Source organism: Chaetodon auriga, chromosome 12, assembly GCF_051107435.1.
Source record: "Chaetodon auriga isolate fChaAug3 chromosome 12, fChaAug3.hap1, whole genome shotgun sequence".
Classification (NCBI taxonomy): domain Eukaryota; kingdom Metazoa; phylum Chordata; class Actinopteri; order Chaetodontiformes; family Chaetodontidae; genus Chaetodon; species Chaetodon auriga.
In genome coordinates this window covers 25,532,790-25,551,945 of record NC_135085.1, presented here as the reverse complement: position 1 = coordinate 25,551,945, position 19,156 = coordinate 25,532,790, and the positions used below count along the sequence as shown (strand labels likewise).

Genomic DNA, 19,156 nt, shown 5'->3' with positions numbered 1-19,156 from the left:
ATGCTTCTCCTCCCAGCTGCTGCTCTCTGCTGCCTGTGTTCAGGTGAGTGTTTCCAGCCAATCGGGAGCCAGAAAAGTCCACCTTTCACCGACACTGTCGCGCTGACCTTGGTCTCTCTGTCTGTGTCTCTGCAGCGCTGGCAGCCATGGCAGCAGAGCTGATTCAGGATGATTTAACATTGACCAGGAGAGTTGGTGAAAAAGTCTCCTTCAGCTGTGGAACTCAGCAATGTGACCGTGACTATGTGTGGTGGTACCAGAAGAAAGACACAGAAACATTCAGAGTGATTCATGGTATTGACAGGAGTGATGGTCAAGTTTATTCAGGTTTCAATCATCCTCAGAAAGATGATTTCTCAGCTGTGAATAAACAGAACGGCTGTGAGTTGCAGATCCAGAGAGTTAAACTCCTTCATTCAGCCTCCTACTACTGTTGCTGTGAGAAGAGAGATCTCCACAGTGAGAAATGATCCCTGCAGCCTGAACAAAAACCAACAGATGAGCAGATGTCAAACAGTGTTTGTGACAGGAAGAGAGCAGTAAACCACAGCCCAGGTTCACATATTTCAGCTCCATCTCAGCCAGAGGCACAAACACACTGAACTGACAGATTCATTTCATATTAGATTCATTCAGATTTCCATCAGATATTCCAGCAGGATTTCTGTAGTTTGACACAGTGAAGACAAACAGCAGCACAGAAACACCATGAAGGAACCAGAGAAGAGGAAACAAGGGAGACACAAAAAAAAGACTGAAACAACAAACATCTTTCATTTTTCATTCAGGCATTTTGGACAAAAAAAAACAAGAAAGAGAAGAAGAAGATCTTTGAGGTGAAGATGAAAATCCTCGTCTTCGTCCTGCTGCTGGAATAAAGTCCATTCCTCCTCACAACACTAATGTGCTCTGAATGAAAACACTTCCAGCAGCACTTGTTGTTGAACACCTTTCAGCAGATTTCACCACATCGTTTCACTTCATGACATCTGAAAAGACAAATCTTGGACACGTCAGCTCAGGACTTTGTCCTTCTAGCAGCAGGTTGTGAGGACGCTGATTTTGTTGGACAGATGGAGTTTGATGCTCAACAAGCAGCTTTCACAGACCTCATTTTGACAGAGACAGTGTTCTGCAGCAGGTTTGTACTAAGCTAACAGCTAAGAAGCTGAAACCTCCTTCAGAAGCAGAATTTGTGAAGCAGAGCCTCGTTGCTGTTGTGGAGCTGAGAGCAGCAGACAAAGTCAAACTGTCCAAAGAGTCAGTTTGTCTGAATAATTCATAGAGATGAAGGAAAAGCTGAGTGAAAACTCAGTGATAGAAAGTGTGTGTGTGATCTGACCTTCATGGTGGACATTACCAAGAACATCTCAGAGCTGAACCTCGAGCTCCAGCAGCTTCTCAGCTCTCTGCTGAAGCTACAGAGGAAACACTGAGCATGTTCCTGCTCTGAGGAACAGAAGCTGCTGTGACCTCTGAATCTGCTGCTGAGGTGAATCTCCTTCAGGTGTTTGGTGAGAAGTTTCAGGACGTGAAGAGTCGACAAAAGGAACTGAACATGTTTGATGTTTAAGGTGGAACCAGCTGACGTTTCTGACAAGAGACAACATGAAACCACTGAGCTGCAAAGCAACGAGCTGCTGCTGAGAGCAGCTCTGTTCACCACTGACTCATCATCATCATCATCATCATCATCAGGACCAATGCTAAGAGGGTCAGGAGGCCTGAGACCACCCTGATGCAGTGAGCCTCCTCCTCCTTCTCAGGTGCTGCCCAATCACCACCAGGACGACACATGAAATGAATCTCATGTGTACGGAACAAAACAACAACAACAACAACAACAACAACAACAACGAGTAAAATTCAGACGACTGTGTTCCAGACAGACTGTGAACATACATGAAGAATATGAATCAGGGAGGACGTCGAGTAACTTCCAGGTGTCAAACAGACAGAAAGTCAGAATGTCTTTAGTTCTGCAGGTATTTGGTCATGAACCAAAGTATTGGACACATTCAAATGTTGACCTGAAGATGGCGCTAGATGAAGAATCAGAGGACCACCAGAGTTATTGGAGTTGATCCTGAGGGGAACATGAACATCTGAACCACATTCAATGGTCGTCCATCCAACAGCTGAGACATTTCAGTCTGAAGATTAAATATCAAACTTTCATGAAGTTCATCCTCTGGGGACCAAGAATGTCTCAACATCATTTCACGTCAATCCGTCCGTCCATCTGTGGTCCAGGTCCAGTGGACAGACAGACATTAGCATCCATATCCAATCCATTTTATTTAAAAAGCGCAATTTTAAATAAACACAAAGGTTTCCAAAGTGCTGTACAGTAAAATCAACACAATAAAACATAATAAATAAAAAGATTAAAAACATAACAAGATAAAATGTTAAAATATCTGTGCACATCAAAATCAACAAACTAAGTGGTGTAAATAAAGAAAAAAGGTGCGTTTTAACAAGAGTTTTGAAATTAGACAATGAAGAGGCCTGTCTAATGTGCAGCGGCAGTTCGTTCCACAATTTTGGAGCTGCAACAGAAAATGCCTGATTCCCTCTGAGCTTCAGCCTAGTTTTGGGAACCCTCAGGAGCAGCTGGTCTGCTGACCTAAGAGATCGGCTGGGTGTGTAGGGGTACAGAAGCTCAGAGAGGTACGATAGGGCAAGACCATTTAGAGATTTAAAAGCAAATCAAAGAATTCCATCCATCCATCCATCTTCTCCCACCTATCCTGGTCCGGGTCGCGGGGGCAGCAGTCTGAGCAGGGACACCCAAACTTCCCTCTCCCTGGACACTTCCTCCAGCTCATCCAGGGAGATCCTGAGGCGTTCCCAGGCCAGCCGAGCAATATAGTCACTCCAGCGTGTCCTGGGTCTTCCTTGGGACCTCCTCCCGGTGGGGCATGCCTGGAACACCTCCCTAGGGAGGCGTCCAGGGGGCATCCGGTAGAGATGCCCGAGCCACCCCAGCTGGCTCCTCTCGATGTGGAGGAGCAGCGACTATACTCTGAGCTCCTCCCGGGTGACAGAGCTCCTCACCCTATCTCTACGGGAGCACCCTGCCACCCTGCAGAGGACCCCGTTCTTTTGGTCATGACCCAAAGTTCATGACCATAGGTGAGGGTAGGAACATAGATTGACCGGTAAATCGAGAGCTTCGCCTTTCGGCTCAGCTCCTTCTTCACCACGACGGACCGATACAGCAACCGCATTACTGCTGCCACTGCACCGAGCCGCCTGTCAATCTCACGCTCCATCCTTCCCTCACTCGTGAACAAGATCCCAAGATACTTAAACTCCTCCACTTGAGGCAGGATCTCTCCTCCAACCCGGAGGGAGGAAACCTTTTTCCGGTCGAGAACCATGGCCTCGGACTTGGAGGTGCTGACTCTCATCCCAGCTGCTTCACACTCGGCTGCGAACCGCCCCAGTGCATGCTGAAGGTCCTGGCTCGATGGAGCCAACAAGACAACGTCATCTGCAAAAAGCAGAGATGAAATCTGCCGGCTCCCGAACCGAACCCCCTCCAGTCCCTGGCTGCACCTAGAAATTCTGTCCATAAAAATAATGAACAGAACTGGTGACAAAGGGCAGCCCTGGTGGAGTCCAACATGCACTGGGAACAGGTCCGACTTACTGCCGGCAATGCGGACCAAGCTTCTTCTCCGGTTGTACATGGACTGTACAGCCATCAGCAGAGGGCCTCCAACCCCATACTCCCGGAGCACCTCCCGCAGAATGACCCGAGGGACACGGTCAAATGCCGTCTCCAAGTCCACAAAACACATGTGGACTGGTTGGGCAAACTCCCATGAACCCTCAAGCACCCTATGGAGGCTATAGAGCTGGTCCAGTGTTCCACAGCCAGGACGAAAATCGCATTGTTCCTCCTGAATCCGAGGTTCGACTATCGGCCGGATTCTCCTCTCCAGTACCCTGGAATAGACTTTCCCAGGGAGGCTGAGGAGTGTGATCCCCCGATAGTTGGAACACACCCTCCGGTCCCCCTTTTTAAACAGAGGGACCACCACCCCAGTCTGCCAGTCCAGAGGCACCGTCCCCGACTGCTACGCGATGTTGCAGAGGCGTGTCAACCAGGAAAGCCCTGCAACATCCAGTGACTTGAGGTACTCAGGGCGGATCTCATCCACCCCCGGTGCTTTGCCACCAAGGAGCTTGCAAACTACCTCAGTGACTTCAGCCCACATGATGGATGAATCGACCTCCGAGTCCCCAGCCTCTGCTTCCTCTACAGAAGACATGACAGTGGGATTGAGGAGATCCTTGAAGTATTCCTTCCACCGTCCGACAATGTCCCCAGTCGAGGTCAACAGCTCCCCACCTCCACTGTAAACAGTGTTGACAGAGAGCTGCTTCCCTTTCCTGAGGCGCCGAACTGTTTCCCAGAATTTCTTCAAGGCCAACCGGTAGTCCTCCTCCATGGCATCCCCGAACTCCTCCCAGACCCGAGTTTTTCCTTCTACAACCCCTGAGCTGCCGCACGATTGGCCTGCTGGTACCCGTCAGCTGCCTCAGGAGTCCCATGAGCCAACCAGGCCCAATAGGACTCCTTCTTCAGCTTGACGGCATCCCTTACTTCCGGTGTCCACCACTGGGTTTGGGGATTGCCGCCATGACAGGCACCGGCGACTTTACGGCCACAGCTGCAGACGGCTGCATCAACAATGGAAGTGGAGAACATCGATAAACAGAACGGCATCGATGTCTCCAACCTCCTTCGGAATCTGGTCGAAGCTCTCCCGGAGGTGGGAGTTGAAGACCTCCCTGACCTCCCTCCCTGTTCCGCCAGACTTTCCCAACAGACTCTCACAGTAGGTTTGGGTCTGCCAAGTCTGTCCCACTTCCTCCCCTGCCAGCAGATCCAACTCACCACCAGGTGGTGATCAGTTGACAGCTCAGCCCCTCTCTTCACCCGAGTGTCCAAGACATATTGCATTTTATTTGTTTTATATATTTTTCTTATAAGAAAATACTTGAGTTTACTGTTCTTACCACTGATTCCAGAGTGAGTTTTGGTTATTTCATTCATTAAAAAAGCACTTGGGTTTAAAGTAACTAATAACTTTACAGTTAATTTGCAGTGATTAAAACCCTCAAGACACCTACAAAACTTAAAGGGTAATAGAGAACAAATTACATTACCAGTCTATTATTTGTTGTGTATTATTTTCCTTTAGTTAAAGAACTCAGGGCCCTTCCCTGATATATTAGGGGATAGGTGGGCTACACTTGTACCAGATAAAAGACGTGCAGCTGCGTTCTATACCAGTTGAAGACGTGCGATGGAGGACCCACTAACCCCCATATAAAGTGCATTACAGTAATCCAGTCATGTGGTCACAAAGGCGTGGATTACTGTTTCAAAGTGCTGTCTCTGGAGAAAAGGTTTTATTTTTGCCAGCTGCCTCAACTGGAAGAAGCTCGTTCTCACCACAGCTTTAATCTGGCTGTCAAACTAAAGATCTGCGTCAACTTTTACCCCCAGATCATTAACAATAGGTTTGGCGTACTGGGCCCAGGAACCCAGATCGACTGGGGGGGGGGTCACCGAGGTCCACTTCAGTCTTGTTTTTGTTAAAATTTAAAACCCAGGCCTTGACATCATCTAAACAATTTAACAGTGGCTTAAGGGAGAATGAATCAGCCTTTTTCAGAGGGACATAGATCTGGCTGTCATCAGCATAACAGTGGAATAAAATGCCGTGCTTCCTGAGAATGGAACCAAGTGGGAAAAGATATAAAGAAAATAAAAGAGGGCCCAGCACTGAGCCCTGTGGGACCCCACATGAGAGAGGAGCAGCGGAGGACACAGAGTCACCCAGGCTGACACAGAACATCCGATGAGACAGGTAGGACCTGAACCATTCCAGCGCCGAGCCCCTGATGCCCACCCACTGCTCCAAAGGAGCAATCAGGATGTCATGGTTGACTGTATCAAATGCTGCAGTTAAATCTAAGAGCACAAGGATTACACAGCGACCAGAGTCAGTAGCTAAAAAGATATTGTTAAAAACTCTTAAAAGAGCAGATTCTGTGCTGTGCAATGTTTTAAAACCAGATTGGAAAATTTTAAGAACATTTTGTTCATTTAAAAAGTCCATGAGCTGAGAGTAGACAACCTTCTCTAAGATTTTTGAAAAGAAGGACAATTTAGAAATGGGCCTAAAATTAGATCCAGTCCAGGTTTTTTAATCAGTGGCTGCACAACTGCATGTTTAAAATTTACAGGAACCACTCCTGAAGACAGACTGCTGTTAATAATGCTGTGTAAATATGGCCCAACAGGGGGAAAAACCTCCTTAAAAAGTTGAGGAGGGACCGGGTCATTGGGCGAGCCTGATGGCTTTAAATGCCCGACAGTCTCCTGTACAACAGGCAGGGTCACAGGCTCAAATGAGTCAAAGACAGCAGAACAAGGGACAAACACTGAGGGGTCATAAGCAGGAGGTGAAATAAGTGCTCTGGTAGAAGTGACTTTAGCAGTGAAGAATCGCAGAAAGTTTTCACACACAGGGGGGGAGGCCTCATTTCCCACAGTCTGTGGTGCGTTCAGAGCAGAGTTTATCACTTTAAACAACACACAAGGTTTGTGACAGTTTGAGACAATAATATCGGAGAAGTATTTTCCTTTAGCCTCTTTCACAGAGGATTGGTAACGACGCCAACAATCTCTCAATAATTGAAAGGACACTTCCGGCTTATCCTTTTTCCACCTGCGCTCAGCTCTACGACATCCCCGCCTGGCAGCGCGGGTTGTTCCATTCAACCAAGGCTCTGATTTAACTTTATGCTGCCTGCTCTTCAGTGGGGCAGCAGAGTCAATGGCAGTTTGACAAGTGTCAAGAAACGCGCTACGAGCCTCTGCATCATTGCACTCAGGATCGGGAGAGACGCAGTTATGACGGAAGGCGGCGGAGAAGAGAGCAGCAGTGGAAGGGTTAATAACCCGGCATCTGTGGGCAGCAGCTGGAGGTTTAACTGAGTTACAGCACACAGCAGCTTCAAAAAGTACAGGCATATGATCTGAGAAAAACGCTTCACAGAGCTCCAGGTGAAAAACAGGCAAACCATATGATAGAACAAGATCAAGTGTGTGTCCCTGTACAGACTGTACAAGATTAAAAGAGTCGATTATGTTTAAGAAATCCCTGGACAACACACATGAATATTACAATCACCGACAATCAGGACCCGGTCATATTTCAGCATGATATCAGATAAGAACACAGAAAAGTCATTTAAAAAGCCTCTGTTGTATTTAGGAGGCCGATAAAACACAGCACACAGCACTGCGTAAGGACTTCCCAGCTCAAACAAACTTGATTCAAAGCTGGGGAGAGCCGATGACAGCGATATCTGTTTACATTTAAAATCGCTTTGAAAAATAGTTGCAATTCCTCCTCCTCGACCAGATGTCCGTGGAGAATTAAAATAGCAACACTCGGCAGGTAAAAGTTCCGTAAAAGCACTGGACTCACCAACACTCAGCCAAGTCTCGGTGATAAAGAGGAAATCCAGTTCACAAGATGTGAAGAAATCCTTCAGGATGAATGTTTTATTTGCAAGCGATCTTAGGTTAACCAGGCCAAACCTGGCTAGAACTGGTGGGTCTGGGTGAGCAGCTGACAGTGGGTCCCGGCAGAGAGGCCGCAGGTTCCCCGGATCCACTCCGCGCCAGCGAAGACGAGGACGGCAGGGACCGCGGGGCAGGAACAGGTCATCCGAGCCGGCCACCGGTACCAAGCAGACAGCGACGGCGTCCAGCCAACACCGAGAGACACAAAGGCAAGGCACCACTCCACATCCGCCATGATCAGGACGCACCAACCCAGCCCTCAGCCTCACAAGACAGCCGCCACGCTTACCCCAGCGGCGGTGGTGCCGAGGGAGTGGCGCTGACGTGCGGCACAGGTATGCTGGGATGTCCGACAGGAGAGGAGGCAGAGTTTGATGTCCATAATGATCTAAGTTGACCAGGGGCCCGTTTCACAAAGCAGGTTTAGTGAAAACTCCGGGTTTGTTAAGCCTGAAATGAAGGAAACTCTGAGTTTTCCGTTTCACAAAGGGAGGAAACTCAAACCAGAGAAAGAGGGGTAACTCTACCTGTTTCACAGAGAGAGGTAACTTAAGCTCTTGGTCAGTTACCATAGTAACAGACTCTATGAACCTAACCTGGTCGGGACCAGGTTTTTCTCAATGAACCTCGAGTTTCTCTCTGTCTCCGCCCTCTGTCAGCCACACACGGTGTTTGATTTCCTCATTCATTCGTCAGCAGGCGAGTTTTGGGATAACATAGTTCTGCCGAATGTTATTTAAAAAAATCAGTCAGTAGGCACTTTTTTTCACTAACATGTCCTTTTGACAACGATCCCGTGGATGAAGGTGCAGCATTACTGCGCAGGGAATTAAATATTCGTCGGGAGATGGTTATCAGACCGCGCATAGATGTTCTGGCATTTCCAGACAATTATGTTTTTGAACGGTACCGTTTCACGTCACAGTCCATCATCTACATACACAACCTAATCCGTCCTTACATTTGCAACATGACCAGCCGGAGTCATGCTCTCACATCCCAGCAGATATTGTGTGTTGCGCTGCGTTTCTTTGCGCAGCTTTATGTTGGTGATAAAACAACTGCACAGTCAAACAGCCACTTAATATTTACTTTATAATATAACACATGATCAAAATGAGGTACCCCCATTAAATTATGCCGTGTCTTACCTGTTTGAACAATGTTTTTATGTTTCATCTTGAGCTGCTGCCAAGTGCGCTTCTCCCCCGCGGGATTGCGCCTACATGAAATAAATTAATGAGCTACCATTCAAGCAGTTTTCCCCTGTAATATTATTGTGATTGCAAAGGACTACACTTAAACTTACGCATTGACCCGAGCAGCAATGTTCCCCCACGCCGCCTCCCTCTCTTTTGCAGCTGCAGCGGTGTTACACTTTTTTCTAAAAACATGCTCAAATTCACGCATTAAGATTTCGAGTTCCAGTGGGGTAAAAAACGCAGCCCTTCTCTTCCCCGTCGCCATGGTGACTCGTCGAATCGGCTCCACTGATGTTGGCTTTTTATAGTCGTGGTGCACGCGCTTAACTCTGAGTTAACCTACTCTGAGTTGACTGAACAAACTCAAATCACCTGTTCTGAAACCGGAAACTCGGAGTTTCCTATCTCAGGGTAGATCAACTCAGGGTTTAGGATTAGACTCGGAGTTTGTTGAACCTCCTTTGTGAAACGGGCCCCAGATCTTCAGTGGAGATTCTCAGATCTAGTAACGTTTGGCGATCATACACCAGCAGAGAGTTGACATTATGTGCAACAATTATTATAAACAGAATAAGCACACACAGTGCCCGGAGCGGGCGACGGAACGCCTCACACACTGGCGCCATCTTGTTTGTATAAGCCCACACACAAACATCCATAGAGCAACACTGCTGCTGTGTGAAAGACAATGAAAGCAGAGACAGTCGTGTTGATGTGAACATTAGAGAAACACATGATGGAGCTGAAATATGACACTGGTTCATCGTTTGGACTCGTTCACCTCAGCTGACACATTCAGCAGCAGACGGGTTTTTGTCTCACTCTGTTTCACTGTGGAGGCAAACAGGTACTACGACATCTTTGGCTCTGGGACTAAACTGTTTGTAACAGGTAAGAATAAACTTTCATTTTCCTTCAGTTGTTCTGTTGAACAAGTTGAAAATGTGTCTTAATGAGTTTCTGCTGCTTCACACTTTCCATGTTGGTTTGTTCATAATTAGCAGAGAATTCTTGCAGCCGTGCAGATTTTGTCACATCAAAAAGGTTCAAAACTCATGAAAAGATGTTTAAATCTCACTGCACAACTCAAGTTATTCTTTATTTGTGCAGGACATCAAAGTGATTGATCCAGAAAAAGTTTGATATGAGCAATGTTACAAATATGAAGTATTTGATCATGTCAGTAATTCAGCATCATCTCTTGTTTTAATGAAACCAGATAATCTGTGAAAAAGTCAAGTGAACAAATGTCAGTAAATGTATGTTGAAAAGCTGATGACTTTAAATCTGTTCTATTAATAAGTCATTTTTAAAGGGTGACATCGACCTCATGGAAACTGTATTTTATATGATGGTACATATGTCTTTAAGTGGAAGATATATTTATACATGAAGACAAACAGACACTGAATATGATGTTAACATTCATTTATGCAACACAATTACTTTAAGCCTGCTAATTTAAATATTTCTATACATGACAGATGATAATTTAATGGATAATGTCACACATGCAAAGACACTTTTACCTTCATGATATTAAATATAAATATAATTAACAAATAAAGCTTAATTTAATTTTAAAAATGATAAAAAAAAATCACAAGCTGATAAAACATTATAATTAGAACAATACATTGCAATATTATGTTATATTATATTATATATGAAATTCCACTCGAGGATCAATAGATTTTGACATATTTTAATCAGAGTTTGTTATATTGAAGACAAATCATTTTAATTCAATGTAAAAGTTGAAAGTATTGATGTATTTTTTGTTTGTTTTTAATGATTCGATTTAACTTTGTGCTGATAAATATATAATATTCTGAATATGTTGTAATCATCGACATGACAGTTGAGTTTCATGTGAAGATAAATACGGTCTTTGTTCTAAAATGTATTTTCATCCTGATGGAGACAAAATATTTTTCATTCTATCAAACCAAATGTCCTAAATATATAGTTTTATATGGTAATATATTATTAGTAATAGATGTGACGTTATGCTGAATGGACGTGTTATATTGAAATGAAGAATTTCCAAATCCATCGTCGTCTTTGTTCCTCATATAACATCTGCTGACATCAGCTGCTCGTTGTGTTTGATCTGAAGCTGAATACAGTACATGTAGTGAACTTTGTGCTGTATTGATGAGCAGTTTAGTGATCAGAGTCCACGTAGTTTCCAGGATCAGACTGAATGCAGTGCAGTGCTGTAAGCTGCTGCTGACTGTGTCAATGTGTGTCTGTGCTGCTTGTTGCTGCCGTCAAACTTCAGATGAGCCCGTAGCGAAGCCCGTGGTGAGCGTGTACCCGGCAGCGTCCGGAGGCCGCCTGGAGGGCCAGAGCTCCCTGCTGTGTGTGGCCTCAGCCATGTTTCCTCCTGTGGTCCGGTTCTCCTGGAAAAGACGGAAGGACAACGGTCCTCTGGAGGAGCTGCGCCCTGCTGAGACGGAGCAGCTGGAGCTCAGAGGGTCGGGACGCACCGCCGCCATCTTGCTGATCCGTCAGAGAACAGAGATCAGCAAATATAAATACCTCTGCTACGTCCAGCACGAGGGGGGCACAGTGGAGGTTCCACTGGAACAAGGTAATGAAGGCTCGCTGACTGTGTTCAGCAGTAAGGGCTGTATATCAGTCTGTTCACTTTCTGCTCATCACTTCCTCATCCTGAATTAGAATGCACAATAATCTTGTCTTTGACGATGGTCACCGAGTCAATTCAATTCAATTTTATTTATAGAACGTTAAATCACAACTGAAGTTGTCTCAGGACACTTTCCATATAGAGCTGGTACAGGCCGAGCTCTTTTATCTACAGAGACCGAAGAATTCCCTCATGAGCAAACACTTGCCGACAGTGGTGAGGAAAAACTTCCTTTTAACAGACAGAAACCTCAGGCAGAACCAGGCTCTGGGTGTGCGGCCATCTGCCTCGACTGGTTGGGTGAGAGGGAGAGAGGGAGAGAGCGAGAGAGAGAGAATGAGAAACAGACAGAAATGCAATCACAGTAACAGTGACAGTGGATGTAATAACAGTAGTAGCAGTTGCAGTGGATGTCAGGCAGGGCCATGACAGGAGACGCAGCTGTAATCCACAATCCAGATTCAGCCACTATCCATGGGAACCTGTGAGACGACCAAGCACAGAGACTCCGGGGAAGAAGCTAAGTTAGTAACACGCCGTGTTACCATCTTTGACAGTCCCCCGACAGTCTAATGCTATAGCAGCATAACTAGGGGCTGGTCCAGAGCAAGCCTGAGCCAGCCCGAACTATAAGATTTATCAGAAAGGAAAGTTTTAAGTCTACTCTTAAATGTAGAGATGGTGTGTGCCTCCCGGACGAAGACTGGAAGATGGTTCCACAGGAGAGGAGCTTGATAGCCAAATGCTTTGGCTCCTGTTCTGCTTTTGGAGACTTTAGGAACCATAATTAAGCTTGTATTCTGGGAATGTAGTGTTCTAGTGGGGTAAAAAAGTTCTATGAGCTCTTTAAGCTGAAATGGTGCCTGGCCATTTATGGCTTTGTAAACAAGGAGGAGGATTATAAATTCTATTCTAAATTTTACAGGGAACCAGTGCAGTGTGGTTAATATCGGAGAGATATGATCTCTCTTCCTCATTTTTGTCAGAACAGATGTTCAGATGTCACGCAGGAGGCGTGAATCATGGCATCAGATGTGTTGTGTGTGATGCCGCGGTCTTGTGTGGCGAACAAGAAAAGAAACGAAAGAGAAAACGTCCGTGGATGCTCTATAACATGAAAAACAAACCCAAGAGGCGGTGTAAAACTTCGGCCTATTTGGTCATTAATATGCATCGACTGGGTTGCATTTTGATAACAATCAGGACACAAGTCCTCCCCCTCGCCATGGTTGCCTGTCTGGCCTCTGGAGAGAGCACCTGATTGGCCAGCACTCAGGAACATGTGGTAGGAGATGTCCCACTTGTGGTGAGACAAAATCGTTTCAAAATTAGGCAAGATTCATGCAGTCTGATCCCAGTATTTCAGTGTCCAACAGCACATCCAATCCCACTGAGAGTGTACAGATTTAGGGCATCTGTCCTACATTTTGGGCTCTGAGGGTGCTATAGACTGACCTGGGAAGATTGACGCATGTGTGTGTGTGTGTGTGTGTGTGTGTGTGTGTGTGTGTGTGTGTGTGTGTCAGTGTCAGTGTCAGTGTCCTTCCAGTCTCAGTGCAGGGTGAAGCTGCTCCTGCTGCTGTACTCAGTGCTGATCGTCAAGAGTCTGGTGTACTGCTGTGGACTCTCTCTGCTGATGATGCTCAGAAACAAGGGACCGTCCACCAACTGCACACATGCTGACTGACTGTTTTCTGCTCGCCATCAAATCTCATCCCTTCATCTCATCTATCATCCTAAAATATAAATACACATATATATCTGCAGTTACTGAGTGTACATTCTGTGGTCAAGTGTTATTTTGATCCTCTGCTTTATTTCCTCTTGTCATTGTGGCTTTTCTAATAATAGAAAATGAAGCTGAATCATTGGCTGCCTGCTGGACATTTTATTGTTTGTACTATTTTGTCTCTTCTTGTCTTTCTTTTGAATACATGATGCCGAGTGTGGCGGGTTTGTCAAATTCTTTCACTCAAACATTCTCAATAAAGTGAACAATCACAGCGTGTTTCATTAACTTCTTTGTTTTCATGGACCTCAGTTTGGCTTCAGATCAAATCAGCAGAAACAGAATCAGCTTCATGGACCATGTATGTTGGCAGCTACAAGTCATTTGACATACTTTCACACAGCAGCAAGAAGAAATGTGCAGGAAGACGTGAACGCCAGCAAGCAGCAAAACAAGGACAACAAAGCTCGTTAAAGGTAAGCTCACATGAACACGGAGCTATTATATCCAAGTCAGTAGGTGTGGGTGTGCCACCAGGTTCAGTGCTGACCCCCTTTTCTCACCATGTCAGTGTGGATGTAAACCTCTACGCCGATGACACTGTTGTTTCCACACAAGAACAAACAGCAGAGTGAGCTGCTTTGAAGCACAGCTGCTATAAAATGACGACACGGCAGCTTGATCAGTCGGGCTGAAGAGTGAAGAGCTGAATTAGAAACTGTCCTTGAGTTGATGTATGAAATGTGTGAACGCTCTGGTCCTTTCCCACATATCCCAATATGTTGTATTATGTTACATGTTGGGGTCAGGCTGCAGGAACTGTCACTAAATTGTCACCTTTACACAGTCAATAAAGCTGTTTGAATGAAAGCGCTTCACTGTCAGAGTCAGTGTGAGGTAATAAAGTGGGATCAGAGCAGACTGCAGGAGGTTGAATATATCTGCTTTTATTTCAACGTCTCAGCTCTGAGTTGAGGATTTGAGCTGTTTCTCTCACAGATGAATCTGACAGATCAAAGCTGAGACAGTGAGCACTGAGCGCTGAACTCAAACTCAAGTTCCTGGAATGATTCTTTAACCAGAGTCCATGGTTGTAACTGTCATTGTGTTATTCATGAGAAGAAGCACAGCTAACGGTGAGGATGCTGCAGAGCAGAAAGCCACACAGCTGTGTGCTGCAAGAAAGGAAGTGCTAATTGGCTGCCAGCGACTTTTTATGAGTCCTAATAACCACTGAGAACAGATTCATATCAGCTGCTGTACACACTCACCAACTCCTCTCCTGCATACATTAAACTCAGAAGCTTGAACTCCTGTTTGCATTTTCACTGCAGAAAGAAGTGAGACATGTAGGATTTCACATGTTGGGATGTCATTATTTGCAGTCAGTTATTGTCAAAGCATCTTGACAACATCCTCAATGTTGAGTCAGTCTTCCTGTTTGTTACAGCGCAGCAAACTGAGAGAGGTCAACTGACAAACACTGACAGGAAACTAAAAGAAATGAGACTGAAGACTGAAAACAACTCAATGTCAAACTAAATTCATTCACTCATCCTCAATGCTCTTCACATGTAATTAATCATTACACACACAAGTCTGAAACACAAGCATGTTAGGTTTTCATCATGTTTGGGGACATTACATAGATTTAGTATCATTTCCTGGAGACTCACCCTCACCATAACCATGACCATGACCAGTACTTGCACAACCCTAAAGATTTTCATGATGGGCATTTTATCCTCACAAGTACAGGGAGTCCCCACAGTGTGACTGTGTAAACAGACTTTTGTCCCCGCAATGCGAGCAATACAGAAACACAAATACACATGGATGTGTACACACACACACACACACACACACACACACACACACACACACAGACACAGACACACACACACACACACACACACACACACACAGGCCTTCAGCTATGGATATTTCATATTCATTAACATTCATAGTTAGTGACGGTTGGCTCAGGCTTGCCTAGGATCAGCCCTTAGTCACACTGCTATAGGATTAGACTGTTGGGGGACTTCCAGAGATACACTGAGCTCCTCTGTTTCTTCTCTCCCTCTCCAGCTGTACACTTTCATCTCCTACCTAGTCTTTTTACTAACTTAGCGTCTTCCCTAGAGTCTTTGTGCTTTGTCGTCTTGCAGGTTCCTGGGGATTGTGTCTGAATCTGGATTATGGATTATAGCCACAGCTCCTACCATGGCCCTGCCTGACATCCACTGCCATACTTCCATCATTAGTGTTTCCATCCTAATATGTACATGTATCACATATATACATATATACACACACTGTAGTATAATTTTTTTCCAACAGACCTGTGAAGAATTGAGTAAGACACTGTAATCAATGGTAGATTTTAGTAGCAAGTATTGTAGCAGAAGTTTAATAGTTCACTTGCTTAAAAGTACAAGAGCAATGGAGAAATGGAGAAGAGGCACATATAAGGTCAAGATGGTGATACTGTGCAAGGCTGATACTGCGCAGCAGAAATCAAGAGATCATGAGGGCAGGGCGCCTGTATCATGGATCTTTGGTGTTTTCCATGGCTTTGTAGGTGTCTTTGCAGCTGTCTTAGCTGGTCTCGGCCGGTTTAGCCGGTGTTATCTGTGACCTTACATAACCCTGTGTGTCCTTATATAACCTTACTGTATTCAATCCATATTTGAATGTTTGTCATAATCATGAAAAGCTGATGATATTATAATCACACTATGATTTACTATGCTTTAGTGAATGCTAGTTTGGGATGATTCAATATACTTTACTATGGTTAATATATTCTCCAAGTGCACTTAAAGATAAATGTGATCGTGTGAAATGTCTTTATACCTATGCAACTATGGCAATAAATTGTGATTTGGTAATATTTTTAAAAAATAGAGCCCATGACAATCAGAAGCTAATGGTGTAATTTTAAAGTGAATAGAAAGAAAATAAAAAAGAGTACCTATAAGCCCAGGCTGATACGTAATGGTGTAAAAAATAGAAGAATCTTAGAAAAAAGAGAAGATGCCCCAAGGGCGGGGGTGACCTTGAGCTGAACTGTATAAAAGACAAAGCACTGACCCTTGTAAGTCGGAGAACTTCACTGGAGTTACACCTTGTGTGTCTCTGAGTGTTTTCCCCTTTGTTTTCGACAATAAAGCATTTTTGCTTCTCGGACCCCGACTCCTGCAGCTCTTTTTGAGCACTTTTCTCGGACAGCTGAATTTGACTTTCTCTGACCTGTTGTGGGTGGTATATTCGGCCTTCCATTCCACAACAACACGCACACAAACACACACGTATATGTGCGTGTGTGCATACATACATATATATATATATATATACATATATATATATATATATATACACACACACACACACACACACACACACACACACGTATATACGTGTATGTATGTGTGTGTGTGTGTGTGTATATATATACTATCCTATATTTACATGTAGTTGAGAATCTATTATGAGAGATGTCATTTGTTGCATTTCTGTCTGTGTTCCTCTCTCTCTCTCTCTAACGCCACCGGTCGAGGCAGATGGCTGCCCACCAATATCCTGGTTCTGCTTGAGGTTTCTTCCTGTTCAAAGGAGATCCTCGACACTTCGACACTGTTGCCGAGTGAAACGAATGATTTGGATGAATTTTGAGCAGATTATTTCTTATTTCCCTATTTATTATTTTTAACAGTCATACATAATTAACAGGCTTCTTTTTTGACAGATTTCCTATTTTCTTCTCCCTGACGGTCTGCCATTGTTCTATTGGCTCTGTGGTTATTTTAACTGTGTACTTCTCTGATGCAGGTGTGGAGATCTGCCCTCCTTTTTCCCTGTGTGGTCCGGTGTTTCCCCTTCCTTGTGTCTCCTGTCTGTCTGGCCTGTTTCTGTCTGGTCTGTGTGTGTATTGCTGCAGGGCATGGCCAGAGGGTTGGGGACCAGTCCCCTGAGCACACCTGTGCTCAATTATGGACTCACCTGCTCACTCAGTATAGAAGCACCCAGATTACCACCAGTATTTGTTGTATTGTTGTTTTTTTTTGTGATCAACTTTTTTATTCGATTTTGTCAGAAAAATAAAGGCATAGATCCATAGTAAACCAATGAGTCAAAAAATATCTATTCACATAGAACCATACCTGAACATATGTACAAATGTGTGGAAAGTGAACAACAAATCTAGAAAAATAAAAAAGCAGGAAAAACAACATAAAAAAAAAATAATTTTTTTTTTACTACCCCCAGAAACATCCCACCCACCCCCTGGATCCAGACTCCAAGCTTCCAACATACACTACAGTTGAAACGCATGGAGGGCAGTCAGAAGTGAGTACCAGGCCTTTATTGTGGATTCTTTGGCTCCATGTACTTGAGCTATTGACAGCTCTAAATAAACAATGTCCAGGTATGTTAAAAACCATGCTTGGAAGGAGAGTAAGTGTGGAGGTTTCCAGCGTGTGGCAACTAGTTTTTTTGCAGCTGTAATTCCCGCCAGCAATGCTCTCTTCTTGTCCCATGTCAAACCCAGCCCTGACAAATCATTTAAGATTAGTGTAGCAGGCGAACAGGGCAGCCTGATCTCGAACAACTTGGACATTGTTTGCCTTCCTGTGTGGTAACAAGCAGACCTGAAGTTTGTGCTCAGTCCTCTGTCAGTATTTGTTGTCTTACCAGCCCTTGTGTTCATAATTGGTTGTTGTCCACTGGCGACCCCTGGTGGTTAATCACTTTCACACAAAATGCTTTCAGTGACCACGTTTGTCAAATTTCATGGACTGTTTTCTCACTCAGACTCAACCACCACCACCAAAACTCTGTGGACTTACTTTGCACATGTTTACATGCTATTGTCACAAATGTTCAATGAACATTCAAAACCTAACTAAGACAAATGCATCAATCAATGGAAACTCCGAATGGGGACAGCGAGCACCTGCTGTGGTTCCTTGAGGACTCAATGACAGACTTGTACTGGGTGAGCAGAGGGTGCAGGTGAGGCAGGATCCAGAACATTCTGTCAATACCATGTGATCACACGTCTCTCTTGGACACAGTGAAAGCTGGATGTGTGGACATATCTGCAGAAGGTTGTCAGGGATGGATCAGCCAACACAAAGGTTCTTTCCCAGGTGTTTGACAGCAGAGGACAGAAGGTGTGATGTGGACGAGAACTTGTGGTCAAATGCAGAAGACAGGCTGGACGAGCATTGTTGTATTTTTATATGTGTAGCTGTACAAGTATGTGCTGTGGACTGAATGTGCAGAATGTTGTTTTGCATCACTGGAAGTACTTCAGTGTCATTTTGTGCAGTTAGAATTACTCTCTGCAAAATAAAATCAGATGAAGCCGATTGAAGCAGGCTGCAACTTTTCTGTGTAACAGCAGCAGCAGTAATCGTAGTAGCAGTCACAGTATTAGTATGAGGTGGTGATGCAGTGTGTGGTTACAGTGATTCTCTGTCTGATTCAATGAAGTGTCCTGAATGTTTTCTCTCTTCTGACTCTTCTTGTCTTCATTATGTTGTTTTGTCTTTTTGTCTCAATTATTGTGAAAAAGGTGATTTTCCTGTTGGAGTTGGTTGAGGTGGAGCTCATTTTCAACTCTTTTGTAAAGGACTGAAACTAATGATTCTGTTCATTCTGGATCAATCTGCTGATTAGTTTCATTGATCTGCTCAGTATCGACTCGTTTTCATGTTTCAGGTGTGAGTTTGTGATCTGCTGACATCTGATAGAGCTCACTTAAAGACAGTGGTGGACAGTTTGAGGTACTTGTACTTTGAGTATTTCCATGTTGTGCTGTTTTATACTTCTACTCTCCGACAGCTCAGAGGGAAACGTTGTACTTTTCGCTGTGTAGAAAATTGACTTCAGGAGGGTTTTTACAGGCAGAAGCACGACTGTGGCGGAAAACCACACAGCAGCTTCAG

General features: G+C 44.6%; 1 protein-coding gene across 1 annotated transcript; it reads left to right on the top strand.

Annotated features, from left to right (window-relative positions):
• On the top strand, positions 1-13,458 carry LOC143329857 (immunoglobulin lambda-1 light chain-like). Its single transcript, XM_076745975.1, has 5 exons — positions 1-43; positions 136-450; positions 9,673-9,711; positions 11,105-11,407; positions 12,985-13,458. The coding sequence occupies exons 1-5, from the start codon at positions 1-3 to the stop codon at positions 13,158-13,160; spliced, it is 876 nt and encodes a 291-aa protein (XP_076602090.1). The 3' UTR covers positions 13,161-13,458.
• The last annotated feature ends 5,698 nt before the right edge of the window (positions 13,459-19,156 follow it).

Coding starts and splice junctions, on each gene's coding strand:
- LOC143329857 (XM_076745975.1), top strand. CDS start 1: ATGCTTCTCCTCCCAGCTGCTGCTCTCTGCTGCCTGTGTTCAG. Junction 9,712..11,104: donor GACTAAACTGTTTGTAACAG/GTAAGAATAAAC, acceptor GTCAAACTTCAG/ATGAGCCCGTAGCGAAGCCC. Junction 11,408..12,984: donor GGGCACAGTGGAGGTTCCAC/TGGAACAAGGTA, acceptor GTGTGTGTGTGT/GTGTGTGTGTGTCAGTGTCA.